At 48.1% G+C, this 27,305-nt stretch overlaps 1 protein-coding gene across 5 annotated transcripts; it reads left to right on the top strand.

Annotated features, from left to right (window-relative positions):
* Positions 1–375: 375 nt before the first annotated feature.
* On the top strand, positions 376–24,164 carry ZSCAN20 (zinc finger and SCAN domain containing 20). Of its 5 annotated transcripts, none has more exons than XM_043461991.1 (8): positions 376–443; positions 5,474–5,992; positions 10,563–10,749; positions 11,171–11,247; positions 11,529–11,613; positions 13,049–13,735; positions 16,236–16,664; positions 17,239–24,164. In XM_043461991.1, the coding sequence occupies exons 2-8, from the start codon at positions 5,543–5,545 to the stop codon at positions 18,495–18,497; spliced, it is 3,174 nt and encodes a 1,057-aa protein (XP_043317926.1). In that variant the 5' UTR covers positions 376–443; positions 5,474–5,542; the 3' UTR covers positions 18,498–24,164. The 5 variants fall into 5 exon arrangements, with proteins under 5 accessions (XP_043317926.1, XP_043317928.1, XP_043317927.1 ...); XM_043461993.1 differs by having other exon boundaries at positions 412–427; XM_043461992.1 differs by having other exon boundaries at positions 413–439.
* Positions 24,165–27,305: the final 3,141 nt, after the last annotated feature.

Here is a 27,305-nt window from a genome sequence, read left to right as displayed (position 1 = left end):
TGGGTCACCTCTAGTCACCCTCTCTCCTTATTTCTTATTGTTTCTGCTTTGATCTCCCCCCGGCCTCCAGATCTTGCTCCGCGCTTCAATAGACTCCGCCCCTTCGGCTTGAATGCCCGCCCCCTGGGCGGTGCCTTTATTCCAGAGCCTGTGGAAAGGACAGGGATCACAACAGGCCCCGCCCCCATGCGTAATAGTTTCTTTCGATTTGTTCCGGTGCTGGGAACACGGAGGAGATGGTGCATCTATTGGCTGACGACACCTGCAAGACCGCAAACGAGAAGGGGGCGGGGCCAGACGCTTGCGCTCACGCGGTTCCTTCTGGGAGTTGTAGTCACAGACGCGCCATTCACGGGGTGGCGCGGTTCGGACTCCGCGTCCCAGCATTCCCTGCGCGAGTCCTGGAGCACTTCCGCCCTGTTGTGAAGTGGGTGTCTCGGTGGGTGAGTCCGGGTGGCTGGGCGGGGGCAGCTGAGACTCAAGGCTCTGGGCTGGAGGAGACTTAGGACGTGGTGGTTATCATAGGGGGTCGGGGAAGGTGAGACGGGAGAAAGAAGCTTTTATGTGGGGTGGGGAGTGAGGGACGGTCAGAGGATGAAGCGTCCGGAGATGGAAAGGGTCATAGAGGGGTCGGGGTATAAGGAGGTAGGTAGAAGGCCCTGGTAGTGAGGAGATTCTTAGAAAGCTCTGTAGGTGAGGAGGATCGGGAGAGGTTCTGAAGGTGGAAGGGTCTAGAGACCTCATAGGGAAGAAGAGAGGGTTCTGGGGCCCTGGCAAGAAGTGAGGGAAAAGGGCCTGAGCTTGAAGCCTGACCTTAAAGATAGTGTTCGAGCCTCTACCTGCTCATCTAAAACAAACATTTGATACCCCCATACACTTACTCTGATGGTCATGACCTCTGGAACCCAGAGGGTGGGGATGGCTCTTGTGTTCTGCGCTCAACCTGCACTTATTTCCTTCTGCCTGATGGAAGTGAATGTACCAACATCCTCTTTACCCAGGTGCCCTCTGATTCCCCTTGCATTCTTCCACATCCAGAGATCTTCAGATCTTTTAATTTCGTTTATGTATCGAGTATTTCCTTGTCAGGGATTTTGTTGAAACCTACACTTTGTCACCTTCACAGGTTGGACAGACATGTTGTAGCTGCTGTGATCTGTTGAACCCACAAATCAGATTAGGCCTTCTACTTAAAAACCTTCATTAACTCCCATCACCTATGGAATTAAGTCCAGATAATTTAGTCTGACATTCAAGACCCTTCATGAACTCCTTTTCCATCCTAGTCTTTGTGCTGACAAGGTTATGGCCATATCTTGGGGAGGCTGTTTGATTTTTCACCATTATACACGCTGTTCTCTCTGCTCAGAATACACGTTCCCCCCAATCTCTGCTCAGAGACTCAGTCTTTTTTTCTTTTTTCTAGAACCAAATTAAAGGTTACTTTCTTAATTTAAGTCACCCCCACACCCCAGCTCCCACAGACCTCTTTTATTGCATTTACCACATTTGATCATAATTGTCTGTGATTTTTCTGTTGTTGTTGCTTCCACTATACTGTGAGTATCTTCAGGACAGGAACAGTTTCTGCATCACCTCCATTTCCCCATTGCCCAGCCCAGAGTAGTAAGTACTTAATATAAATCAAGTAAATCAGTAAATGCTTGATGAATATGTGAATAAAGACTGTCCAGGGTGAGCATTGCTGTACCAGGCTTGAAGACTGCTACTTCCAGTGAATTTCCAGGGCTGTGAGCTTTAGTCTCCTGTCAGGGTTGTCTTTGCTGGCAGCTGGTTCAGTGCCAACAGGACTTTAAACCAGACGTGGCAAATGCCCAGAATGTGTGCTCCTTCGCCCCCTCCTGTGTCTGGCGGTCACAACTTATTGGTCACAGTACATGTTCACATGGGATGCAGAGTCCTTAGCACAGTTGACTGTAGTTGGTGCTTTAAATGAAACCTGTTTGCTGTCCCTGGTTTAAGTCCTTAAGTGTAGGCTTGGGCTGCTCTAAGCAGTAGCCTGGACAGTCAGCCAAGTGAGCTTGATAGCCTTTGGGAACTCCCAGTTTCTTTCTCTTTGGAGGTCACAGACTAGTCTTGGCCTTTCCCAGGAGACTGGGGCACATCTTCTCTTGCAGCCTGTTGTTCACTGGGACGACGCCACTCCCCATGTCTGCATGCACACTCAGGGAGCCAGGATGCCTCCCTGCTTCCCTGGGTTTGTTTATAAAGGGAGCCTGGCTCTGATGACACATCCTTCATTGCTGAGGGACTCTGTACCCTTTCTAAATCTTCCTGGCTATTGGAAGAGACCTTTGAGATCATTTAGCTGAAAGGTGGCAGGGTAACAGCCCATGCTGAATGCAGCCTACCATCACGCTCTAGTTAGTCCTCATAGTGTTTGAAACAGTTTTGAGTTGGTTGCCGACATTTCGGAATCCAGAGTTCTGGCTCCTCTGAGAAAAGCTGGAAGGCCTGTGAACATGGGCCAGTTGTGACCTGGTGCTCTGTAGTTAGCTGCAGTCGCTACTCCATCCGTGTACTCATTTACATTGCCTGACCCCATGCCATTCACATGTACAGCCACTGGTTCTAGTCTTCCTGTCCTTTGCTATGCACCGTCTTACTAGTTGGGGAGCCTGGGGCACCCGATGAGTAGGGTCTGGCTACTGCAGTCTGGATAGGCGGCCACCAAGGCCATGTGACCTGCCCAAAGTCACGCAGCTGGTAAAAGGCAGGGGTGGAGCTGGTACCCCGATCTGCTCACTCCTGCCTTCATGTTCTCTCCACTCTCCATACCGTCTTCTCAGGTGTTTGGATGACTGGCTCAGCTGTGGAATGGTTAGGAGAAGTGACTGGAGAAAATGAACCTGGGCTTAAATCTCAACTCTGCCACTTGCTGGTGGTGGAACCTCACACGAATCTTCACAGAAGCTCAGTTCCTTATGTGTAAATTGGGGATGTAGTGAAATCATACGTTACAAGGATAATTATATAGTGAAGTCAGCACAGAAGGTGAAAATCACATTTAGCCAAAAATCACAGTCAGCTTGAAAATCCTTTGCAGGGAGCCATTTCGTAGCCAACATGCTGTCATTCAGTAAGCTAACATCGCAGCCACGTTTTCTTGGTTGAACGTTAAATGAAAGAGTTAGCTTGTGTTTAGGGACCACAATGTATGAAAGACACTTTGCTCACTCTCAGTGGACAGGGAGGCTTAGGGAAGCTCAACCACCCTGGGGACCAGCGGCATCATGAATATCATCACCACATGTTCTGGAATAGACACATGGTGAATGGAACTGGTTGCGTGATTTAAATTACGTCCTTTCATTCTCGTTCTCATTCTCTTTCTTGTGTTTGTATGTAAAGTGTGTAACTTATAGATCAGTATCAGGTAACTCAACATCAATGACCCTTCAGCTGCTTGCCTGGACGATTCAGTGAGATCACGAATGTAGAACACTTTGCCCCAAGCCTGGCACCCCATGGGCACTCAGGAAATGGATGCTCTTTGAGGTCTCTGACCCCTGTGAGCCCCTGATATTTCTGGTAGTCTCAGGACTGAGGAGCACCCATGTCCATTTTTCCTCTGCCCACTCTGCCGGAAGGCTGCTTTGCTGACTGTGTTGACCTCCCTCTGTGGCTAGATTGCTGTTCATATTTAAGAGAGTAGCAGAAAAATCTTTCAGATTTTGTTCAAAACTAACATTTGCAACTTTCAAATCTTCCCAGAAGAAAAATCTGTATTATCAGACTCTCTGGGTCTGGTGGGACTACTAAGTGCCTGTTTTTGTTAGTGTTTGCTCTGTGCAGGAGCATGTGCCTTGCTTGCTTTATCAAGTCTCTCTCTCATCAGACTGTAACTTTGATGAAGGTGGAGACTGTCCTAGTCACGGTTGGTGCTGCAGCTCTCAGTGCAGTGCAAGGTTCGTAGTGGGACTCTACATGCGACTTAGTGAGTTAGTCTTCATGTGAGACAGTGATGCAAATGTGTTTGGACTAGTGCACGTTTAAGGCTGTGGTTAAAAAAGAAATTTAGTGACTTCCCTGGTGGTCCAGTGGTTGAGACTTCGTCTTCCAATGCAGGGATTGTGAGTTCAATCCCTGGTCAGGGAGCTGGGAGCCCACATGCCTTACATGCCAAAAAAAACCCCCCAAAACCCCAAAACATAAAACAGAAATAATACAGTAACAAATTCGGTAAAAGACTATAAAAATGGCCCATATTAAAAAACTTAAAAGAAGAGAAATTTCATGAAAGGTTAATTCTTTAGCTCAATATAAATTATGTATCCTCCATAGCCCATTAGGTTTTTGATGTACTTGATTTACCATTTTAATAAAAGGCAAAGCTTCCATTGGTCCTGCTATTTATCAGATGCTAGGTTGGGCACTGTGGATACAGAAATGGGTAAGGTGCAGTAGTTGCCCTAGCAATACGGTCAGATGGGACTGTCAGACAGTAACTACAGGTAACTGTTGGAACAGGGAACTACAAGAGTGTCAGGTAACACCTGTGTTAGAAGTATGTGCCAAGTGCTTTGGGAACACAGGATGAGGGGAGTTGACTTCTGGAGAGTAGGGAAGGGAGCTGGGCATGACAAGAACATGTCAAGAAACTTTTTTAATAGATGAGGGGACTTTGAGCTGGTAGCTGAAGGACAAGCAGGAGGCTGCCAGGCGATCATGAGTCCTCTTCCTAGCCACTCACTGTCTGTGGGAAAATGCTGAGAATGCCAAGTAGACCCAGCTTGGTAATGAATGGATGTGGGGGATCTTGGGAAAAGATGATAACCACGTTTCTGGCATGGGTACCTTGTTGAAAGGTGGTGCCTTTGCTCGATGGAGGGTTCCAGAAGGAGAACAGGTTTGCAGGGGAAAATGATGAATTCAATTTTTGACTCATTGAGTTGGAGGTGCTTATGAGAGTCAGGTGGAAATGCCTTGTAGGTGGTTGGACCTTGGGGTCTGGAGACAGCTTCTGGCTGGAGTTTTGTGAGTCATCAGTTTAGAGGTAGTGAAAAATGGCAAATGCGTGGGATGACCAAGGGGGAGTATAGAGTGAGGGATTTTGCAAAGAGAGCACCCAGAGAGGAAAGCTTATGGCCCAGGAAGAAAGACCTTACGGCGTGGGGGTGACATTTGGAACCTAGCTGGAGGCGAGGCTGGACTTGGGACACGTGTGGAGGGAGGAAGGCTGGGCTGGGCCAAGCGTGGCAGCCTGGATGCCCAGCTAAGACATTTAGGGCGTCCCAGAGGATTTTGTACCATGTGGTCTTGCTCTGAGGTTGCTGGCTGCTGGTTTCAGGAGCAGATTGTGGTCTAACGTCCTGCTTATGGGAAAGGGCATCTCTTAGTAGCCCTGCCCCATGCAATGCAGTGGAAGGTTTTGTGGGAGGGGAGGGGGCAGTGGGGAAGGTGAGGCTCCTAATCCTCTTGTTCATACTGCCCCTCGTCTTTCTGCCTTCAGAGCAGGGGGAACCTTTCCTCTCCCGGGAGCCCCTTGAGGACACACTACAGATGCAGGAAGACGCTGGACATGGAGGGCCCAGCTGAAGGGCGGCGTCCAGGAGAGACCATGGCCGTAGCCCTGGAAGCCCGGGCCTCCCCGCAACAAGAGCCGGAAGAACTTGTGATTGTGAAGCTGGAGGAGGACGCCTGGACGCCAGTCTCCCAGCCCAAGGAGAAGGACCACGGTCCCGTCCCTGGCCCCGAGGCTTCCCGCCAGCGCTTCAGGCAGTTCCAGTACAGGGAGGCGGCGGGGCCCCACGAGGCCTTCAGCCAGCTCTGGGCGCTCTGCTGTCACTGGCTGAGGCCGGAGATCCGCCTCAAAGAGCAGATCCTGGAGCTGCTGGTGCTGGAGCAGTTCTTGACCATCTTACCGCGGGAGGTCCAGGCCTGGGTCCAGGCCCGCCACCCCGAGAGCGGCGAGGAGGCGGTGGCCCTGGTGGAGGATTGGCAGCGAGAAGCCCGGGCCACGGGGCAGCGGGTGAGGCAAAGAGCCTGTTCTCCAAGGAGCAGGCCTGGGCGGTCACGGGGCTGCTCCAGGTGGATAATTGCCAAAACCTCAGTAGTGGTGTTATCAGTCGTCTGATGTGTTCAAACTGCTCTGTCCCGGGCACTGTTTTGAGTGCTTTCCATGTATCCACTCGTTTCATCCTTCAGCAGTTAAATGATGCAGGTACTGTCTGTCCTAGTTTTACCCATGAGGAAAATGAAGCAAGGTCATTGGATTAACGCCACTGGCCTCTAGAGAGGCAGGGTTTGAATTCAGGCAGTCTGATTCTACACCCAGCGTCTGTACCCATTGCTCTAAGCTGCCTCCCAGCACCATAATCGCAGTACATTAATTTGTATTGTGTTTTGTACTTAGAGTCTGTTTTAAGTATGTGATCTCTTTAGTTTACAGCAGGAATGTAGGTAGACAGAAATAGCATCATCATTCCCATCTTATAGATTAAACCAAGGCCCCTGAAGTCAGGTGGCTCACAAGGCTCAGTCAGTATGAAGCAGAGCCTGGACCAGAGCCTAAACCCAGATCCTTAGGTTCCAAGTTCATTGTTCTTTGTACTGTATGGCAGATGCCTTACCTGCAAACCATAGGAATTGAAGAACCTGAGTCATGAGGCTCAAATGAAATATTAACTGACATTTATTGCACATTCACTGTGCCTCAGACACTGTTCCAAGCTTTCTGTATGTATTCCTTATCTTATCAACCCAGCTACCCAGTAAGGTACCCCGTAAGGTAGGTACTGCTGACATGGCCCTTTTCAAATAGTCCAACAGACTCAGATAAGTGACCTGTCCAGATTTATAGAAATGGTAGAGCTGAGATAAGGGAAGTGAAAGTATTGTGGATTTAACATTCACAGTTTGAACAATTTGCAAGAGACCCTGAAAGCCCATGAAAATAATTTATAATTTTGCTACGACACAAATTTTGAATGCTGCTTTGAAGCTGGTTCTTGTAGAACAAGTCCTTCAGGCCACTATGGCCTGAGCCAGCCAACAAAAACCTTCATCTCAATGTTACCTTGCTGCTTCCACTTCTTATATAGTTAGTAATTCTAGTAATACTACGTTGACCACCTTTCGTTGAGGGAAATCGCAGGTTTGAGGCCACATCCCTTGTGCACAGTGGCGGTTTTCTGTCTGTCATAAGAGGTAAAGCTATATACTGATGTGAGATTAAGGGTCAGAAGGATTTAAAGTATGTGGCTCTGCTTTTTGGATTCCTTTATGAACTGAAGATATAGAAAGCATAATATTTAAAGTTAGAGAATTAAATATGAGAGAGTATACCTCATTTATGGGTTTCCCCGGTGGCACTAGTGGTAAAGAACCTGCCTGCCAATGCATTAAGAGACGCAGGTTCAGTCCCTGTGTTGTGAAGATCCCCTGGAGAAGGGCATGGAAACCCACTCCAGTATTCTTGCCTAGAGAATCCCGTGGACAGAGGAGCCTGGCAAGCTACAGTCTATAGTGTTGCAAGCAACTTAGCATGTACCCATACCTTATTTTAATTACCCCACCCTCCCAGATTATTTCTTTTAAAGAAACCAACTGTTTGTTTTAAGTGGCAGTGAACAAGTGTTTGGATGTCTTAGGGCTTCAGCGCTGGAAGATAAAGAACTTGAAATCAAGAGATGAGACTTAAATCAAGGTCTTTATAATTCATCTGTACAAATGAGAGGGTTGGACTAGACCAAAAATTCTCAAATTATACCCTTGTGAACTGAGCAAAGGTTGAACTACTTCTAAAATTGAAACAAAAAAGGTAACAGAATCTTCTCTATGTTTTTTTTTCCTGTGACTTTTATTTTCATTTTTTAACTTTTCTACCTGCTCTTGAGTACTCACAAATGTCAAAACAAATGGATAATAGCAGAGAGGCTTGTTTTTCTCCCTCAGGCACAATATATTCTAGCTCATAATCTTACATAGCAAGGTTAGTTACAGTCTCTGCAGGTAAAACTTTTCCAAGTCTTAGTAGTGGAATGAAATACATTTAACTATGCTCCTCAGAGAGAGCCACCACCTGAAAGGGTTGCTGCCTACAGGGGTCGAATGGCCTTGAAAATACTTTCCTTAAAAAAAAATCTTTCAACTTTGCTATTTTGTGATTTTTGAACTTGTTTATTCTGCCATCCGGAGAAGACAATGGCACCCCACTCCAGTACTCTTGCCTGAAAAATCCCATGGACGGAGGAGCCTGGTGGGCTGCAGAGTCGGACACGACTGAAGTGACTTAGCAGCAGCGGCAGCATTCTGTCATCACCGTCTTGCATGGTCTCTTTCCCCATCAGGTGCTTGGGCGTTAAAAAAAGGGCTATTTTTTGGACCAATTTTAGTTTCATAGTGAAATTGAATAGACAGTACAGAGTTCTTATTTATCCCCTGTCCCACACATGCACAGTCTCTGCCACTACCAGCCTCCACTACCAGACACTACAATCGCTGAACTTCGTCATCATCCAGAGTCCTTAATTCACTAACGTTCACTCTCGGCGCATGCGTGCTCAGTCGTGTCCGACTCTTTGCAACCCCATGGACTGTAGCATGCCAGGCTCCTCTGTCCATGAGATTTCCCAGGAGGAATACTTGAGTGGGTTGCTGTTTCATTCTCCAGGGGATCATCCAGACCCAGAGACTGAACTGGCACCTCCTGCATTGGCAGGCGAATTCCTTACCACTTCTCCTTCCCCCAAACCTCTGGCAGCCACAGAATCACAGATCTTTTTACTGTCTTCATAGTTATGCCTTTTCCAGAATGTCATGTAGTTGGAATCACTCAGTATATATATATATATATATATATATATATATATATATATATATATAATCTTTTCAGATTGGCTTTTTTCAGTTTGTAATGTGCATCAAGTTTCCTCCATGCCTTTTCATGGTTTGACAGCTGATTTATTTTTAGTGCTGTATAGTATTCTGTTGTCTGGATGTGCCACAGTTTATCTGCTTGCCTGCTAAAGGACCTCTTGGTTGCCTTCAAGTTTGGGAAATTATTAATAAAGCTGCTATATACATCCTTGTGCAGGTTTTTGTGTGGTACACAGGCATTTTTGATGCTTCTTTTTTTAAGTATAGTTGATTTGCAGTGTTGTGTTAATTTCTTCTGTCCAGCAAAGTGACTTAGGGGAGTGTGTGTGTGTGTGTGTGTGTATGTATATGCATCCTTTTTTATATTCTTTTCCATTATGGTTTATCATAGGATATTGAATATAGTTCCCTGTGCTATACAGGAGGACCTTGTTTATCCATTCTGTATATAATAGTTTGTATCTACTGGCCCCAGACTTCCAATCCGTCCTTCCCCTAACCTCCTCCCTTTGGCGACCACATGTCTGTTGTTTATGTCTGTGAATCTTTCTCTTTTACAGATAGGTTAATTTGTGTCACATTTTGGATTCCATATATAAGTGGTATTGTGTGGTATATGTTTTTCTCTTTCTGACAACTTCACTTAGTGTGATAATATCTAGATGCATCCATGTTGCTGCAGATGGCATTATTTTGTTCTTTTTTTATGACTGAGTAGTATTCCATTGCATCTATGAACCATATTTGATGAATTCTTAATTCACCCTTACCCCAGTGAACATCCTCCTGATTTTTTGCCTTCCCATAGGCACTTGAATCTGCTTCTTTCTGCATCTATAATGACCATTCATGGAATCAGAATCTTTGCTTAGGTTTAGCAATAGTTGGAGGAGTTAGTGCTGGGAGTGAGAATAATTGTTGGGTCTAGTAGGTAGTACTTCTGTGGATTATAAGATTGTAACTATAACAAAGTTATTTTTATCTTGAACACAAAGTTATTATTTTCTTAAAACATTGACAAGCAGGTGTTTTCTCTCTATGAACATCACAGAACATTGGTGGGTCTCCTCATTGGGAGTGGCATTTGAAGATCACAACCCATCCTAATTTATTTTCTCAGAGATAAAATTCCTCTCTGTGAGAGTGGATTTGAGTTTTCAGATTGGCCAAAAGGTTTTTGGAGTGAGTTTTTGGCAAACTCATTAATAAAGTTTGATAAAGGTGAATATTATCTTGGATAAAAAAAATAAGGTTCAAGGCATTGTATAATAGTTGCTACCTTTAACGTTAAAATGGGCAAAAGTAATATATATTTATATGGTTGCTTGTATGTAAAGAAACTCTGAAAGGCTGCAAAAGAACAGTGGTTACCTATGGTGAGGAGTTGGGGAAGATACTGGACAGGTGGAATGGAGACAGGTGGAGTTTGGGGTATTTTCGCTAAGTATATCTCTGTGTATGTTTTCTGTTTTTGAACCATGTGAGTGTTGAAAGTACCTATGGAAAAAGTTGATCAGACAATCCGCTTTGGTGGTATAAATGCTGGACTGTTTACTGAAGTCAGTCTGATGACTTTGTCATACTTTAAGCCATCTTTGTTTTTTTTTTTTTTTTTTTTAAGAGCCTGTTAACATCTGAACCGCAGTTGTAACTGTAAAGAACTTGCCCTACCCTACCAGTTATTGAACTTATGATTGGGAATTTTGGCCATCTGTGTGTAGGAACTGGAACTGTGTGCAGAAGATACGAGGTCCTCAAAGACAATGAAGGAATCTCAGGGTTGCCAGCTGCAGCCAGCAGATCACTGGCCCGAGGGACGGTCCCAGAAGCAGTGGGTGAAGAACTCGTGTCCTGACCTTCCCAAGTATCTAGACACCAAGACGGAGCCACAGCCCTTGAAAGAGAGTGGTGAGTACCAAGTCAGGGAACATCAGAGAAGAGGGCTTAGGGGTGGGACTAAGGTAGAATCCCCCAGGAGGGATGTGCAGAATTCCAGGCAAGGGATAGAATCGTGTCTGATGGACACCCTGTGAAGTAAGGAGATGAAACTCCCACTGGTGTTAGCAGGCCTCACTGTCGCTGAGTCCTGTAGCAGGTTCAGGCTGGGCCCGGGGCAGGTTGGTGAGCATAGGAGTTCAGGGCTGACATCTCTCCCGGGGCAGCTTAGCAGCCAGAAACTCTCAAAGGAAAGTGAAAGCAGGAATCCACATTAGCTACAGTGGCAGGCTCAGTGTGATCCAAGCAAGGCTTTAGGAAAGCCGGACCTGAGAGCGAGGTGATTTTTTTGGAAACCAGAACTTGGGTTTCAGAGATGCTTTCTCCTTCTCAGCTGTCCTCGCTCCCCGAGTCCCTGCTCTCCCAAAGACGGGGAGCGTCGGAGATTGGGAGGTGACTGCGGAGTCTCAGGTAAGCTACCGTTTGCTCCCCCTTGCCGTCATGACTTTCCTGTGCCCTGACCCCAGCTCCCCTCCTCTCTTTGTGGCCTGCCATCGGGTGCAGGGTGCGCGTCCTCCGCCCCTCCTGTCCCGTGTGCTGGGCCTCTGCTGGGTCGAGCTGCCCCCTGAGGTTGCCCACTGGCCTCACACAGGCTATCGCTGTGTCCATTACCCTTCCTGGGGGCTGGCGGGATTCCCAGGCTGTTTTCAAAGGTCAGTGACATTTGAGGTCCTCTGTTGTATGTTCCACAGGAAGCCCTGGGCCCTGACAGACACGCCGAGAAGGAATTCTGCACGGACCCCCCAGGAGACAGCTGTGGGAACGGCTTGTCCCTGGGTAAGGAAACTGTGCTCTCTGGATAAGATATGGCTGGGTTTGGGTACACTTAGTTCCCAAGGTGCGTTTCCTCACTCCCTAAGACTCGTAGCTCTGAGAAGTCTCTGGAATTTCAGACCCGGCAAGAAGACATGCTGTTTGTGGCCAGGGCAGGGCAAGGGTGTGGGGAGCGGATTTCTGGGCCGGCAGGCTGGCTGCCAAGAGCCTGCCTGCTCAGGGCTCATTATCCTCATTTTCTCAGTACTCACCCCCATCCTGGGGCTGTGCCCAGCCTGCCGGCCCAGAAGAAACCCAGTCTTTTCAGCATCAAACAGGGTCCATCTCTCATATCAGAGTCAAGTGAACTAAGCCCAGGAGACTGATGCGCTTAAATCAATGCAAAAGAAATATCACAGGGCTCAAAATCCTTGCAGCCCCTATGACCAGCACAGACCCTTTCTCTGTAGGCACGTCTTCACGGGAAGTCAAGCCATAATGAACATTTCCCGGCGGAGTGTAAGATCAGTGAGAGGGGAGTGAGACACCAGAGTGGAATCAGGTAGAGAGTTGGTGCCAAGTCTGACTCTGGGCAGTAAAGTGAGACACTAGGAGCTGTTGGCTACTTGCTGGGCAGTGTGTCCTTTTTACACATGATGAAAAGCATGCCCTTTTTTTTTTTTTAACAGTGATATCTGGGGAAAATAGCCTTCAAAGAACAACCTTTGGGAAATGCTGAACTAGATAATCCTTAAGCCTCTTTTAGCTCTAAACTCTTTCATCTAGTTTTCTTCAAATATTTATTTTAATTAAAGGCTTCCTTTTTGCTGGGGTCAGGAGCTCTTGGGACACTTGTCCTTTAAATCTAGCTAAGTGTTTTGAGAAACGAGGAACTTTATTTTCTCATGGTATTGGATGTCCAGAGGAGGGCGTGCTCCAACCGCAGTACAAATTGGCTTGGCAACATCACCCAGCAGGCCTGGGTTTTTTCTTTCTCTCTCCCTCACCAGCCTTTGTCTTAGCTTTATGTTAAAGCTATTTTGTGTAGGTGCAAAAGGTAGGTGCCAGTGGCATTTGAGACCTCAAGTTTTTAGCTAAGAGAAACTCAAACCAGACATACATGTGCACACACAGCCTTTCTTCCAGCCATGAAATTTATTCTGATTTGTCTTAATTTAGAGTATGTTCCCATCTGTGGACCAGTAACAGCCCCTCTTTTGTATGATGTATTTTATCACACCAACCAAAAAGCAAATAAACAAAGCAACCAAGTCATTATATTTCTGGGGAGGTTACCTCTAGTGACCTCTCCCTTTCCTTTCAGTCCTTTTAAGGGATTAGCGTGAAAATTTCTCATTAGTTTCTTGGAGTCCAATGATGTGTAAAGGACTTTTTAGACAAAATGCTTTGCTTGACAGATCATTTCTACTTAATCATGGCTCTTCTTCCTTTTATATAGGAGTTCCGGTTTTAAAACCAACCATCATCGCCCAGCAAGAGCAGGGACCAGAGTTTTGGGGTCCAAGACTTGTAAATTCTGGAAAAAAGAACCCTGCAGATTACAGCTTGGATCCTGAGCAAACAAAACCAGCTCAGGCGTTGGCCTGGAGGGACTGCAAGACCTGGGAAGAACGATGCCCGGTGCCCGTGGAGGATGTGAAAGTGTCAGGTGTGCACTGGAGCTACGAGGAGACCAAGACGTTCCTGGCAATTTTGAGTGAGTCTCCTTTTTCTGAAAAGCTCCGGACTTGTCACCAGAACCGCCAGGTGTACCGAGCCATTGCAGAACGACTGAGGGCACGGGGCTTCCTGCGGACGCTGGAGCAGTGTCGCTACAGGGTCAAAAACCTCCTGCGGAATTACCGGAAAGCCAAAAGCAGCCACCCGCCGGGGACCTGCCCCTTCTATGAGGAGCTGGAGGCCCTGGTCAAGGCTCGGACGGCCGTCAGAGCCTCAGACGGCCCAGGAGAGACTGTGGCTCTCCCCAGGCTTGGGGACAGTGACATGGAGGTGGATGAGCAGGAGGAAGGGGGCTGGGAGCCGGAGGAAATGGCAGACGACTGTAACGGTGATGACCTGGCCACCAACGAGTCCATCCAGGGGCCCGGGATCCCAGGGGGCCCAGCTCTGCTCCAGAGTCGTATTGGTAAGAACTTTGGGGCTTAGTTGGATTCAGATTCCAACCCTCCTCCCAACCAAACCTCTGCTGTAGTTCAGGACACAGGCTGCCAGTCTGGATCGATGCTGCTGGAGCAAGGTCAGCCTCGAGCCCTGATCCTCTTTGCTGTGGTCAGTTCTCCTTGTCTGAGTTTCCTTAGAGAAGCAAACACGTAAAAACAATTTTTTAAAAAAAAATTTTGATACAATTTTTGAAGGTTACTTTCCATTTACAGTTATTGCAAAATTATTGGCTCTATTACCCATGTTGTACAACACCTAATAGTTTGAGCCTGTCTTACACCCAATAGTTTGTGCCTCCTACTTCTTACCCCTATATTGCCCCTTCCCACTCTCCACTGGGTAACTGCTAGTCTGTTCTCTATACCTGTGGGTTTGCTTTTTTGTTATGTTCACTAGTCTATTGTATTTTTTAGATTCCATGTGTTAGTGATATTATACAATATTTATCTTTCTGTCTGACTTATTTCACTTATCACAATGTCCTCCAAGTCTATCCATGTTGCTGCAAATGGCAAAGTTTTGTCCTTTTTTATGGCTGAGTAGTATTCTAGTATATATAAATATGTAAATATATAAATATATATATACACACACACACACCACATCTTCTTTATCCATTCATCTGTTGATGAACACTTAGGTCATTTCCATGCCTTCACAATTGTAAATAGTGTTGTTATGAACATTGGGGTGCATGTATCTTTGCAAATTATTGTTTTTGTTTCTTTTTTGTATACATACCCAGCAGTGGGATTGCTGAGTCACTTGGTAGTTCTGTTTTTAGTTCTTTGAGACACCTTCGTACTGTTTTCCACAGTGGCTGCGTCAGTTTACATTCCCACTAACAATGTACAAGGAGTCTCTCTTTTTCACATCCTCACCAACGTTTGTTATTTGTAGACTTTTTGATACCAGCCATTCTGACAGGTATGAGGTGATATCTCATTGCTTTGTTTAGTGTTTCCGTGATGATGAGCAATATTTGAGCGTCTTTTCATGTGTTGGTCATCTGCATTTCTTCTTTAGAAAAATGTCTATTCAGTTCTTCTTGTTTTTTCTTATTTATTATTTTTGGCTGCGCTGGGTCTTCCCTGCTGTGCATGGGCTTTCTCTAGTTGTGGCAAATGGGGTCTATTCTAGTTGCGGTGCTCAGGCTGCTCATTGCAATGGCTTCTCTTGTCTCAGAGCACAGACTCTAGGTGTGTGGGCATAGTAGTTGCAGCATGCGGGCTCAGTAGTTTTCTACTCATTTTTTAACCTGAGTTATTTGCTTTTATTGATGTATGAGGTGTTCATATATGTTGGATAGTAATCCCTTATTGGTCATATCGTTTGCAGCTGTTTTCTCCCATTCAGTAGGTTGTCTTTTCATTTTGTTGATGGTTTCCTTCACCGTATGAAAAAGAAGCAAACACTTAAAACCTTAAGGGACCTTAAATAGCTAATTCAGTGTTTCTCAGAGGGTATTAATGGTAATACGGGGATGATCAGAAGTGTTAACATGAGTGAACTTTTAAATTTTATGTGCATAAGCGCATCAGCCTGTGATTTCACAAGTAGTAAATTTAGGTAAAGAAAGATACTGAGTGAAGTATTTCCCTGGCGTAGCAGAAATCAGGACAGTGTATACGTGAACAACGTATGCTGAGGAGACGCCCAGTCACTGTAAAAGTGGAAACACAGAGGCCAGACTATGAAGTGTCGCGTCTAAAGGTACACAAGGACCCGAGCTCAGGGCTCCTGCCTCCACTCTTAGCTGGGTTTCCCTTCTCCACATTTTTTCCCTGGCTGCATCCTTTACCTGCAGAGGAACTGAAAATAGATCACCTCCTTTTCCTTCTTCCACAAAAGAGGAAGGGGCATCCTCAGTTGGATTCTCTTACAAGGTTATCTGAAGGGATTCTCAGTTTGTTAAAAAGGAAGTTTATAAAGTAAGTAGAGGACATGTGTTGAATGGATGTGGAGATACAGAGAGTCTCCTGTATCTTGGTTATAGGCCTTTCCTTGATACCGTCAGCTGAAGCCAGGGGACTGGTCACCTGGTATAATACAGCTCCTTAAGTCCTCCCCTTCAGCCAAGACTCTTAAGTATTTATTTTTTACTTTTGGCCATGCCCCCCGGCATGGGGGATCTTAGTTCCCTGACCAGGAATTGAACCTGCACCCCCTGCGTTGGAAGTGTAGAGTCTTAAACACTGGACTGCCAGGGAAGTCCCAAGAAACTTAAGTGTTAATAGAATCTCTTAGAAGGAGGTGGGGGTGGGAAGCCCTGGCACAGCCTTTCGAGAAACACGGGTACACTATTAGCTGGAAACACGGGTACACTATTAGCTGGTGCCCTAGCACCTGGGTAGTCTCCCAAGTGCCTGTGTTCTAAGTGCTTAGCAGAGCAGGTGACCCTGATCCCTGATGACCTCGGCAGATCTCATCAAGTCTCTCAATTCTGAACTCTTCGCTCTTGACAGCAGGTGTGCACTGGGGCTACGAGGAGACCAAGGCCTTCCTGACCATCCTCAGTGAGTCCCCATTCTCCGAGAAGCTTCGCACCTGTCACCAGAACGGCCAGGTGTACCGGGCCATTGCAGAGCGGCTGTGCGCACAGGGCTTCCTGAGGACCCTGGAGCAGTGTCGCTACAGATTCAAAAACCTGCTTCGAAGCTACCGGAAAGCCAAGAGCAGCCACCCGCCTGGGGCCTGCCCCTTCTATGAGGAGCTGGACTCGCTGATGAGGGCTAGGACTGCGGTAGGAGACGTGGGGACCAGCAGGGAGGCAGCAGGCCTCCCTACTTCTGATGAGAGCGGTACCCAGGTTGTCAGCCAGGAGGCTTGGGACGGGATGGCAGGTGAAGATGTCATCAGACCTCCAACCCCAAGTCCTAAAACCTCAGACACTGGTAAGAATTTAGTAATTAGATTGTCCACAGAATCTGCAAGCGCGCAGAGAGTGTGGGAGCCAGGCTCATTATCTTTTCTCTGAACTGAAAAAGGGAATAGAATTGAATAAGAAAAGGATTTGTGTTTTCCTGAGATTATCCAGTCTCTGGCTTAGTGTAATTCCCCAGATGAAAAAAGCATTTGGTCTAGATTTTTACTTGGATCCATCTGGGCAATTATAGAGTTTTTTCAATCTCATATGACACAGGCCAGACTGAATATACCAGGAGCAGGAGGTGTTCCTTGTTCAGCAGTGGAATAGGGTGGTTGGCTAAGGGGACTGACAGCTGGCTGCTTGGGCTGGGCTCAGTGGTTCCTTTGGTGGAGTTACCACGTCTCAGACTGCGTTCCTAAGCTTAACAAGTCAGAAATGCATGTGTGCACCAAAACCTGATCAGTTTCATCTTGGTCACATTTATAAGATGTGAGATGTACGACACAAGTACAAATTCAGGTCAGCCAAATTCACAAGATGCAAGATTCAGATGTATAAATAGACACTAACTAATGAATGCATTTCTATCCGTTCTCCAGGTTTTGAGATGAGGCATGAGGATGAAGACCAGATTTCAGAGCAGGACCTTTTTGAAGATTTGCCTGGAGCCTTATCAAAATGCACTGCTGGGGATGATTGCTACCCTCATGATTGGGGGGAAGACAGTGAAAATGAAAATGAAGGTAAAGGACAGTGGGGAGATCCATCCCAGGAGCAGTGGGAAGAGTGTTCTTCTGAAGAGGACTTAGAAAAGCTCATCGACCACCAAGGCCTGTACCTCGCAGAGAAGCCCTACAAATGTGACATGTGCATGAAAACCTTCCTCCGGAATTCACAGTTAACCACCCACCAGCGGATACACACAGGTGAGAAGCCCTACAAATGCCTCGAGTGCGGGAAGAGCTTTAGTGACCGCTCCAACTTCAACACCCATCAGAGAATCCACACTGGAGAGAAGCCCTACGAATGCCTTGAGTGTGGGAAAAGCTTCAGTGACCTCTCCAATCTTATCACCCACCAGAGAACACACACGAAGGTAAAGCCCTATAAATGTGAGGAATGTTGGGAAAGCTTTACCCAGAGCTCAGACCTTCTGAAACATCAGGGAATCCACTTGGGAGGAAATCCTGACCACTGTCGTGAGCCTGGGGAAAACTCGGGCCAGAGCCCATCTTTCAGTTCTCACTGGAGGAACTCCACAGAGGGGACAAATCCTGAACAAGCTCCCAGTGCCAGTAAGAATGCGAATTCTCCTGGACCGCAGAGCACCCATGCAGGGGAAAAGCTGTATCAGTGTTCTGAATGTGGAAGAAGCTTCTCTAAAAGCTCCGCCCTCATCAGTCACCAAAGAATCCATACAGGAGAGAAACCGTTTGAGTGTGCTGAGTGTGGGAAAAGCTTCAGTAAGAGCTCCACGCTGGCCAACCACCAGCGGACCCACACTGGGGAGAAGCCGTACGAGTGCATGGACTGTGGGAAATGCTTTGGGGAGCGTTCCAAGCTCATCACACACCAGAGGGTGCACACAGGAGAGAAGCCCTACAAATGCCTCGAGTGCGGAAAGTTCTTCCGTGACCGCTCCAACCTCATTACCCACCAGAGGATCCACACAGGAGAAAAGCCTTACAAGTGCAGAGAGTGTGGGAAATGCTTCAACCAGAGCTCCAGTCTCATCATTCACCAGCGAATCCACACCGGGGAGAAACCCTACAAGTGTACAGAGTGTGGCAAAGATTTCAACAACAGCTCCCACTTCAGTGCCCACCGGAGAACCCATGCAGGAGGGAAGGCCTCATAGGAAGCACCGCCCCCCACACCAAAAGAGAGAGAAACCTATGTTGAAATCTTCCAAGATCCTAAGATGTATGCTAGAAAGAAGCTGTCCTAATTTTTAAGCTTGGTGTGTACCCAAGGAGGTTATCATGGTACCATCCAGGTAATTTGGAAGTGAATTACAAACTCTTAGGATCCAGATTAGAAGGCACTTTCTTTTAAGTATAATGTGTTTTTCTCCTGCAGGAAAAAACCCCACATAATCCTCAGGCTGTCCTTATATTTGCTGTCATGTGAGAGCCTTATCAGTCTTGGAGCCAGACTGGTAGCTGAGGGGATTAGAGGTAAATTGTTGGCCCTGAGCAGTGATTCGAGACCTTCCTGTGCCTTCACACCGTCCCCGTGTGCACACGCCTCATCGGTGTACATTGGCAAATTCTCACCCATGGCAGTTTTCCACTGGGGCGTAACAACCTGGGAGAATTTTGAGACCCTCCAGTGAGAGGGGACATAATTGAGAATCAGTGGCCTAGAGCAGGGGGCGAGCTTATCAAAGGGTAGAAACAACTGTGACATCATCACTAGATCATTATTAATAGTAGCAAAAAAGTAGCCGGTGTTCCCTGAGCTTTTCAGCAGGCTCTGAGCTAAGCACTTTATATGCATCATCTCATCTACTCACAGCAGCCCCAGGAGGTACTAATATTTCTCTCATTTCCCAGAAGAGAAGAGTGACTTGCTTGGGTCACACATCTGAAAATGGCAGAGACAGGATTCGGCCACATCTGCCTCTGGGGCCTGAGGTGCTCTCACCGCTACACTGAGTCCCCTTTCCCTTTGGGGCAGGTAACTCAGGTGCCAAAGCACTTTGTGGACCACGTTTTCAGTTAAAATTCCCTACAAATTCAATTTTTAACAAATATGGACATAGAGAATCCTAACCAATTGAAGGATTGGGGATGTTCAGAACCAGCAATGTGCTTTGAGCAAGTCTGAGCTCTTATTGAAGCACTTGATAAGACTTTCCATCTTCACAATAATATGGGTGAGAGATAGAGGCGAGTTGAGATTGGGAAAAGTAAGGTAGTCAAAGTGACGTCTCTTCCACTGAGCTGCTGTTTGGGCTAAGGGAATGGGGTTTTTAAGAACTTCGCTTTTTCTCAGGAGGTCAGTCCTGCCTCCCGTAAGACTCGGCTCGATCAGAGGTTAAACCGTGAGAAACCCGGGCTTCCTGGACGGCGCTTTCTCTTCCCTGTGGGTTTGCCTCCCGGCTCCCTCCCTCTTGGCATGGGAGAAGCTTTGTGCCAAGGCTGAGGCAGAAGGGGGTAAGAGGAGTCAGTGGGTATGGAGCACCGTGGAGGGGACTTTGGTCTTGATTCCAGGCTGATGGTGCAGGTTCACTCAGCCGTCTCATCCCAGGCCCAAGCGGTGCTTTCTAAATGTCGGCCTTAAAGCGCTGCCTCCCGCACCAGGAGACTGCGTCACAAAGCTTCACACAGGATGGTGTTTTTAGCTCTCAGCACTTTGACCTCCAGGCTTTCTCCTTAGGAGGGTTTTAAAGTGCTGGCCAAGGACTGTGGTTTGCAAAGGATTTTGAAGGAGGTTCCTTCTAACACCCACCTATTGATACTTTGCTGCCATGCATACTCTGGCTGTTCATGAACCTGGGAAATGCTATTAAATGAGACAGTAGATGTGAGGGACCCTCGGAGAATGGAACTCTGTTCACATGTGAGGCAGTCAGGGGGAGACGCCGATCATTCCTTGGCCCCTTTCTCAGCTTCCCGAGAACCAGCTCACCTCAGTCACTGCCTGGCCCCGCTCTTTCCGGCTTACCTTACCTGCCTCACCTTACCTCTGAGGAGCAGGGTGCATGGGTGAGCCCTGGCTTTGAACCAGCAGATGTCAGTAACTGCAACAGTAAGATGATGGGTAAGGTGCCCCCTGAGCCAAGAGAAAGGACCCCGGAGGAGGGGCAGGGACGTCCAGGGAAAGGCCTGGGGGTGTGAACTAGCATGGCTTCAGGTGGGGTGGGGTGATAGCTTCTTAGCTACTATTGAGGCTTCAAATGGGAGGCGGGAAGTGGCAGGGGTGCCGGCTGAAGGGATGCGGGGGGCAGGGTCACCGAGGACCTCGTGGCTGCGTGGAGCTGGGACGCCAGGCTGAGGGGTGCCTGGTCAGATGTGCATTGTTGAAACCGAATAGCTGGACGGAGCCTGGACGTGCCGCAGTTAGGACAGACTGTTGGAACACCATCGCGATATTCCGGTTAGACGTGAGGCTCTGAGCTCAAGCGGTGGTGACAGAGCTGAGGGCAGCAGTGGAAAGCTAGAATGCCCGGGTGGCTGTGGAGCCTGCCCTTGTTGAGGATGGACCACAGGAGCAGGTGCAGACAGGGCAGAAGAGCAGAAGGCTGATTTGGGACATTTTGCACTTGTACCTGAGGGACACCCAAGAGGCAATACACAGCAGGTCTGAAGCTGGGGGGCGGTTAGGACTAGAGAGTTACCTGTGTGCGTGGGAGGTTACATTCATGTTCAAGTCAGAGAAATGCTGGCTACAGACAGAACTTCAGGAGCACTGTGTGTGGAGGAAGATGCCCCTCAAAGGAGGTCTAGACCACTTCCCAGCCCTACCACCCTGCAAACACTGCCTCAGTCGCTGCTGAATTCTCAATGTGATTCTGAATTTTCTGGAACCTTCCCTGTGGAAGCCAGGCTGAGCTCTGTAGAAGTGAGATGGTAGCTCCCTCCCCCTCAAGTGTCACCCATTCCCCTGTTCTTGGAAGCAGACTGGTGTTTTATGTTCTCAGGGGGACAGTTTTGATGTTTGTGACCTGTGCCTCATATCTCTGAACTGTAGCTGTGAAATGGGAGGGCAGTGTGGGGCAGGAGAGAACGTGGCCCAGGGAGACCGCCTCTCCTTGTCCCTGACTCTGCCTCTGGAAGAAGTTCGCATTCGGGTGGCTCCCATGTTTGGGGCCCGCCCCATCCCTCTTCCAGGGTGCCTGGACAGCCTCCAGCAGGTCTTGGCTGCTCATATAAGCCAACAGCTGGTTTGATACACCCTGAGCCTTCTTACCTCAGATCTGCTCTTGGGAAGTAGAGTCACTCTGAGGAACAGGCGGTTTCTCAGCCTGAGTGACTGCAGGTCACACCCTGGTCGTGGGACGTGGAAGTGGTGACTGCCTCCCCGGGACAGTGTCTCCTGTGAGCTGCATCTCCTAACGTGATTTCCGTCCCCTCCACCCCAGGAAGGGCGTTGGCGCCTCAGAGGTGACTGAAAGGCACCACTGAGACGTTCATTCCACAGACCCCCCCCCTCAGCAGACAGCTTTCTTAAGGGTGGGGGCAGGGAGCGGTGGGTCCGTGCTGCTTTGGATGCCTGGTTTCTTCTTAGGCCTTGGCCCCAGCAGCTGAAGGTGCAGTCCTGGCTACCTCAGCTTTAATGTGCCCCCAGCCTCCAGCCTGAAGGAGTGTAAGGCGGCTGGGGTCCTCCCGTGCTGTAAAATGTAGCAGCAGGGACCCCCTGGGTCCCTGGGTTCTCCCTGCCTGGTCCTGTTCTGGGGCCCATGGTGGGGACGGCTCTCCACTTCAGGCTGCAGAGAAGACTTTTTAGTCAGTCTGTGGAGAAGAGTAATGCCTTTTGGGACCACGAGGTTTTGAAGTATGAATGCGGTGACATCTGGAAGGGGTGTGGGTGGCAGATGGTCTCATGCCGCCCAGGCTGCCTTGGGGCTCTGTAGCCCAGCCTTGGGGCCCAGGCCTGCGTCTCCATTCGCTCCATTCACTCTCTTCCATCTGCATGTTGACCGCTGTGTAAATGCTAACTCTCGGTTTGCCTGTGACCAGCCCTCCTTGAGTCAACTCCTGGGCCGCTGAGGCCCATGTCCACCCACTGCTGCCTTTTCTGGCCTCTTGGTCCACTGCTCAGCATGGGCGATCACGTGCACACTCAGGCTCACAGAAAGCTGCCTCCGCCACACCCCACCCAGCGAGGTGTGCACATCCAGAGGCACGCTGTCCCTTTTAAGGGCATTTTCCAGTTGGGCTGTGTCTGCCCAGTGGCCTGGGAAGTCTTTTTCTGAACAGGCTCAGAATGGATCAAGTGGAACATCCCCTGACCTCAATTCTGAGCCCACCCTCCCCTCTGGACTCCCTCTCTTAGCAGGTGCCTTCGACTCCCCCTCTTAGCAGGTGCCCGTCTTACGCCCCTGCTGCCGTCTGTCACGAGTGGTCAGTGCCGCCCGTAGTGGGAGGTTAGGAAGGCTTTGCGGGTGAGATGAGGTTCGGGTTGGGCCTTGAGGTCTTTTCCCCTGGCTGCTTCTCTGCACTCTGCTGATATCGGTATTAACTCGAGCTTACCTTTAGCACCATTTCCTCTCCCTCTGGTTTCAGGCAAATCTGGAATTACCTCCAAATGTGGTTTTCAGGGGGTCAGGTTTCTCATCTCACTGGGACCTCCCCCAGCGCCCCCTGTGTCTGGATGAAGACCTCAGTGTCCTCTGGGGCCTCGCTCCCCTGATCCCAGCTAGGAACCCCAGTGACCCCGCGTGCACCGCTGGTGGTGGGGGAGAGGGCAGAGAGTCTGAGAGCCGCTGTTTTCAGTGTGAGCTTAGGCGCCCACTTGTCAAGCTGAGAGCTGCTTTGTTCTAGGAGCTCTTTGGTTAAGTCAAGGGCAGAATCCAATTACACCATTTTATGTAAATTCGATCCACCTAGAATTGATTAGCGATCCACCTAGAATAGAGGATCCACCTAGACATCGATTTTCTAATCGAGCCATGGCTAGTGGTCCTCTTTGCACGTGAAGATGTTTCTGATCCTATTTGCCATTACCTTGCACTTCTTTCTAAAGTCATGTTTATTTTGCACATTTTCATTGTAGGAAAATACTTCATAATCTGGCCAGCCAGAGGGTAAGGGCCATGGGAGGGAGAGTGAAGAAAACCAGTCTGCCTCTAGGCTGGTTCTGGGCCAGCGGTCGGAGTCCATCTGAGCTCCAGCAAGAGTTGCTGTGGGCGGAGGTGGATGGCGCTGTGCTCACCGACCTCTTGAGAGCCTGGGGCTCCGGGAGCCCCCCTGTGGTGCCGGGCGACCAGCATGTGCCTGAGTGTGACAGAGAGGGGACGCGCTCCTCTCCTTCTGCACAGGACACGGCTTGGCTTTCGTGCTTTGGGGGATTCGTAGGCCAGAGTAACTTCTTTGTGTTTAGAGGCGGCGGAGACCAGCAGGAGGTGGGTCGTGGGGTGCCCTGGAAGGGGTGGTGAGAAACTGAAGGTGGGGGCCCGGTAGGAGCACCCTCCATGGACAGTACCCAGAAAGGGCTGTTTCAGGATCACGTGCAAAGTCCCCAGCCAGCCCCACTCCTGAAGTTGTCGGGAAGTAGATGGAGGAGGTGAGGCGACCTGAGCTGAAAGTCATGCTAGATCCATCTGGTATCCTCGGGGGAAGGGCAGACATACATGTTATCTCAGGGACCTTTCGTGAACAACTAATTTCTTAGACATTTGTGTGACTGTAGCATTAAAATGGATTACATTTTGACCACTAGGAGGCTCAGAGATTAAGGTCCAAATCTAAAGACAGAACAGGCTCTTTCAATTTTCCATTTGCTACAATATTGTAAAGTAATTAGCCTCCAATTAAAATAAATAAATTAAAAAATAAAAAAATTTCCATTTGTGCATCAAGCCCTGCTTTCATTTTATTTGACTTTGTTTTCTCGATCCTTTATTATTTTCTTCTTGTTATGTACATCTCTTAAAATTAGTCAAATCCTATTTTTGGGATTTTAGGATGAAGTGATCTTATAAATTAATAAATTATATTAATTGAACCATGAAACATGAACTCGTCTTGGGTTGTTCTGGCATCTTCCTGGCTACATCAAAAGGATGGAGCAAAGGAGGAGAGGGGAAAACCACTGAGCTCGTCAGGGGGGTTGGGGCCTGAGATCTCACATCGCTTGTATTGGACGGGCATCTTCCTTTCACCGTTCACTATGGCTCTTCGGACGTGAGTAGCTGTAGCCACCCAGCACTCATTGCCTTTTGTCCATAACCGACGGCTCCTTGGTCTGCTGGTCTTCACACGTCTACTTTGCTACGTCCTCCCGTGTCTCTGTGCTGGGGAATCTGACATATTGGGGACCTAAATAATAACAAGGTTGACGAAGCATAAGAAGAAAGGAAGGTGTTCCCGTAGGGCTGAATCTTGCCTGACTCTTCTGATGTGTTTCCCAGTTCAGGACCAGAGCGGACACGCTCCACACTTGAAAAGGAAGGGAGAGCTGGAGGGTCTTTCCGGGGATCCTTCCCGCTCCTTCCTCCGCCCACTCCCCTTCTGGTCCCATTCAGAAGATGTTGTAGCTCAAGGTTGGGGTTTCCTCTATAAGCTCTTACTCTTTCATCCTGGCTGGATGGGGTATAGGCAACTCTTTGCCTTCTAGACTCTGTTACCCGTGAATTCTGATGGTGAATTAGAGATCTGGGAGGAGTGATACCTCAGGATTGGACACGACTTCGATCAGAATCCACAGGAAACTTTCTTCCTATAGGAGTCAGAATCTCAAGTGTAGGTTTAATAGTGGTCGGAATGCACTGATGTTCTGTACATCTTGGGACAAAGATGAGATCTGGGAGAACATGAGTCATGATCTCCCTGGAGGAGAAGTCCCAGCTCTTATTTACATGTTTTCACAGAACTTCTTTTGAGCAGTTGCTCAAACAGTGACCAGAGACATAAGGCTGGCCTTCCTGGAGACAGGACAGAGACCTCAGACACTCATTATCATTCCCTTGCTGTTTGCAGGGCCTTGAGGTCCATTATCATTCCCTTGCTGTTTGCAGGGCCTTGAGGTCAGTTACAAATGTCAGGGTCCCCTAAGGCTGACCAGCCAATCCAGGCAGGGACAGGAGCTCTTTATCTATCTTGACCGCTGGCCAGGGTCAGCACAACGGAGAAGGTAATACCTGAAGAGAAACGCTACCCGAGGGGGTGCCTGTGGACTGGGCTGGCTATCTGTGGACCCCATGTCCACAGGCTGCTGGGTGCTCCTGTTGCCCAAAGGTCTGGGCTGGACCGGGAATCTGACTGGCAGAGCACCTCGTCTCCAGTTAGACAACGGGAATCACCAACTGAGGTCTGGGCATCCTTGGGGTTGAGGTCTGAAGAGCAGGCGTGTTGGATCTGATGGTTACAGGGCTCAGAGAGCTCAAGGTCAAAGGCAGGAGGAAATGGGGAAGGATGGTGAGTACCTGGGGAGAGCAGACAGACAGAAGGGACAAGGATCGAAGGGGCCGGTGGGGGAGGAAGCAGCCAAGATTGGGGAGAGGAAGGGTAAGAGGTAGAAATGGGGGTTGGGTGTCCTGTGAGTGAGGGGGCTGGCAGAACTGAAGAGGGGGGAGCAGGAATTAGAGCAGGTGGAGGGGGAGGGAAGTGGGGAAACAGGAGGCGGCTTCTTCCTGGTTCCCAAGGTAGAAATGGAGGGCTGGGCTGTTGGGGTCAATAAACTGTATCCTTCCCATATTCCATCCTCCTGTGATCCAGACTCCATGGTAACTGAGATCAAGCATTCTTGTCTGCACTGTCCGCTATGGCAGCCACCAGCTAGCTACATGTGGTGTTGAGTCCTCCAAATGTGGCTAGTCTGAACTGAGATGCACTGGGATGTGTAATATATACACCAGATTTGGAGTCCTTATATGAAAAAAATGCAAACTATCAGTAATTTTTATTTTGGTTACCTCTTGAAATGATAATATTTAGGATATACTGGGTTAAATAAAATATATTAAAAATTAATTTCACCTGTTTCTTTTTGCTTTTATAATAATATGGCTACTAGAAAAATTGAAAATGCTCACACAGCTTGCATTATATTTCCTTTTTTTTTTTTTAATTCTACTGTTGTTGGACATTTATTTCCAGGTTTTGGCTATTACGGCTTACACTGTAAACATTCTTACATGTCTTTTTGTGGACATAAGCCAATCACTTCTACTGGGGGTATATTCAACAGTGAAACTGCTGGATCATAAATATACTAACTTAGCTTTAGTAAATCCTGCCTGTTAGTTTTCCAAAATGGTTGTTCCAATTTATACTTTTATCATTACAGTGTGGACACCCCACTTTGTCCGTGTCCTCACCAGTACTTGACAATGTGGTGTTTTTAAAAAAAGTTTGTCATTTTTGTGGGAGTTTGAATGGCATCTCATCCTGTGTAGGTTTTTTTTTTTTATTTTTGGCTGGCCACTTGGCTTGCAATATCTCAGTTCTGCAACCAGAGATCAAATTCAAGCCCCAGCAGTGAAAGCGCCATGTCCTAACCACTGGACTTTCAGGGAAGTCCCTCATGGTGGTTTTCTTAAAAAAATTATTTATTTTTAATTGGAGGATAATTGCTTTACAATATTATGTTGGTTTCTGCCATCTATCAACATGAATTGCCCTAGGTATATGTATGTTCCCTCCTTGAACCTCCTTCCCACCTTCTACCCAGCCCCACCCCTCTAAGTTGGCATGGTTATAGGCCCTTTGAACTGGAAAAGAACCCTGAGAGCTTCATCTGATAGGTGAGGAAATTAAATCCTCGAGGCTTGTTCCTGGTCACCAGGCAAATGCAACAGCTCTTGGACTGGGAGCCGGGTCTGTTGATCCCTGTGAGTGCGGGGCCTTCTCCATAAGGTCAAGCTGGTCAGACACAGCCAGCCCTGCACACAGGCATGAGGTCATCCCCAGCTCATGAGAAGCACGCAAGGCACACCTGTTGCCCCCCGCCCCACCCCCATCAACCTCTTTTGCAAGCCCAGGGCCTTAAGTGGCCCCAT

This window comes from Cervus canadensis, chromosome 2 (genome assembly GCF_019320065.1).
Source record: "Cervus canadensis isolate Bull #8, Minnesota chromosome 2, ASM1932006v1, whole genome shotgun sequence".
NCBI lineage: Eukaryota > Metazoa > Chordata > Mammalia > Artiodactyla > Cervidae > Cervus > Cervus canadensis.
The sequence above is the reverse complement of the archived record's forward strand: the minus strand, read 5'-3'. Positions and strand labels throughout refer to the sequence as shown.

Excerpts from the sequence above, each read along its gene's own strand:
- ZSCAN20 (XM_043461991.1), top strand. The coding sequence starts at position 5,543 with ATGGAGGGCCCAGCTGAAGGGCGGCGTCCAGGAGAGACCATGGCCGTA. Across the intron at positions 10,750-11,170 it reads ACAGCCCTTGAAAGAGAGTG|CTGTCCTCGCTCCCCGAGTC; the intron begins GTGAGTACCAAG and ends TCTCCTTCTCAG. Across the intron at positions 11,614-13,048 it reads TGGGAACGGCTTGTCCCTGG|GAGTTCCGGTTTTAAAACCA; the intron begins GTAAGGAAACTG and ends CCTTTTATATAG.